The sequence below is a fragment of the Bison bison genome, unplaced genomic scaffold (genome assembly GCF_000754665.1).
Source record: "Bison bison bison isolate TAMUID 2011002044 unplaced genomic scaffold, Bison_UMD1.0 scf7180017864064, whole genome shotgun sequence".
NCBI classification, from domain to species: Eukaryota; Metazoa; Chordata; class Mammalia; order Artiodactyla; family Bovidae; genus Bison; species Bison bison.
This window is the reverse complement of record NW_011494636.1, coordinates 322,321-323,278: the sequence shown is the minus strand read 5'-3', so window position 1 is coordinate 323,278 and position 958 is coordinate 322,321. Positions and strand designations below refer to the sequence as shown.

The following is a 958-nucleotide window of genomic DNA, read 5'->3' as shown; positions in this document are numbered from 1 at the left end:
GGCATCACTGACTCGATGGACACGAGTTTGAGTGAACTCTGGGAGTTGGTGATGGACAGGGAGGCCTGGTGTGCTGCAATTCATGGGGTCGCAAAGAGCCAGACATGACTGAGCGACTGAACTGACTGAACTGAACTGAATCTTGTTTTATATCTGTTAGTTATATATCTCTTGCTCAGTGGATTCTTACCTCTTAAATGATAGAGATTTTCTCATGTTTGTTTTTGTGTCTGTCAATAGCACATTTTGTGATGCGTAATACACAAACATTTGTTAGACTGATGGAAGGATAGATGGGTGATGATAAACTATGGATTTAAAATAAGGTGAATAAACCTATTGCTTTTCCTCCATAGTTAATCAACTCAAAGCTTTGTTGCGCCAACAAGCAGCTAAGGAAAGTGAGGTATCTCTAAGAAGACAAGAAACATCCCCTTCGGTAGGTATCACCATTTACGACCTGACAAAAGCATTATTTTTCTAACTATGTTTTAATTTTGTGTATCATTTTAGTAATACATGTGTTAAAAAGATACTGAGCTGGACATGCTAATAGCAGAAAGTGTTAAAAGAAATGGTCTTCCCTCTGATAATTATTTTGGCGAAAGAAGAGACTTCCATGGCAGAGTGGATTCTGATTTTTTTTATTTATTATTCACTTGAAAAATGTGAGTGAGGAAATAGTTTGGAGAATTTACTTTGCAACTGTTAGCAAATATTTTTTTAAAAGGAACAATATATGGAAAAGTTTAATCATTGCTTTTTTTTAGAATTTATTATTATTATTTATTTATTTTTGGCTACTTCAGGTCTTTTTTTTGGGGGGGGGATACTGCATTTTTTTTTTCTTTTTTTAAAATTTTATTTTATTTTTAAACTTTACATAATTGTATTAGTTTTGCCAAATATCAAAATGAATCCACCACAGGTATACATGTGTTCCCCATCCTGAACCTGT

The 958-nt window shown here is 33.9% G+C and overlaps 1 protein-coding gene across 9 annotated transcripts in view; it reads left to right on the top strand.

Annotated features, from left to right (window-relative positions):
- The window catches only part of SDCCAG8 (serologically defined colon cancer antigen 8), a 245,165-nt gene that overhangs the window by 13,298 nt on the left and 230,909 nt on the right, over positions 1–958 (top strand). For all 9 annotated transcript variants that reach the window (XM_010836676.1, XM_010836675.1, XM_010836674.1 and 6 more), the window contains exon 3: positions 357–439. In XM_010836676.1, coding sequence (XP_010834978.1) covers positions 357–439 — 83 coding nt within the window. The remainder of the gene's footprint in view (positions 1–356; positions 440–958) is intronic.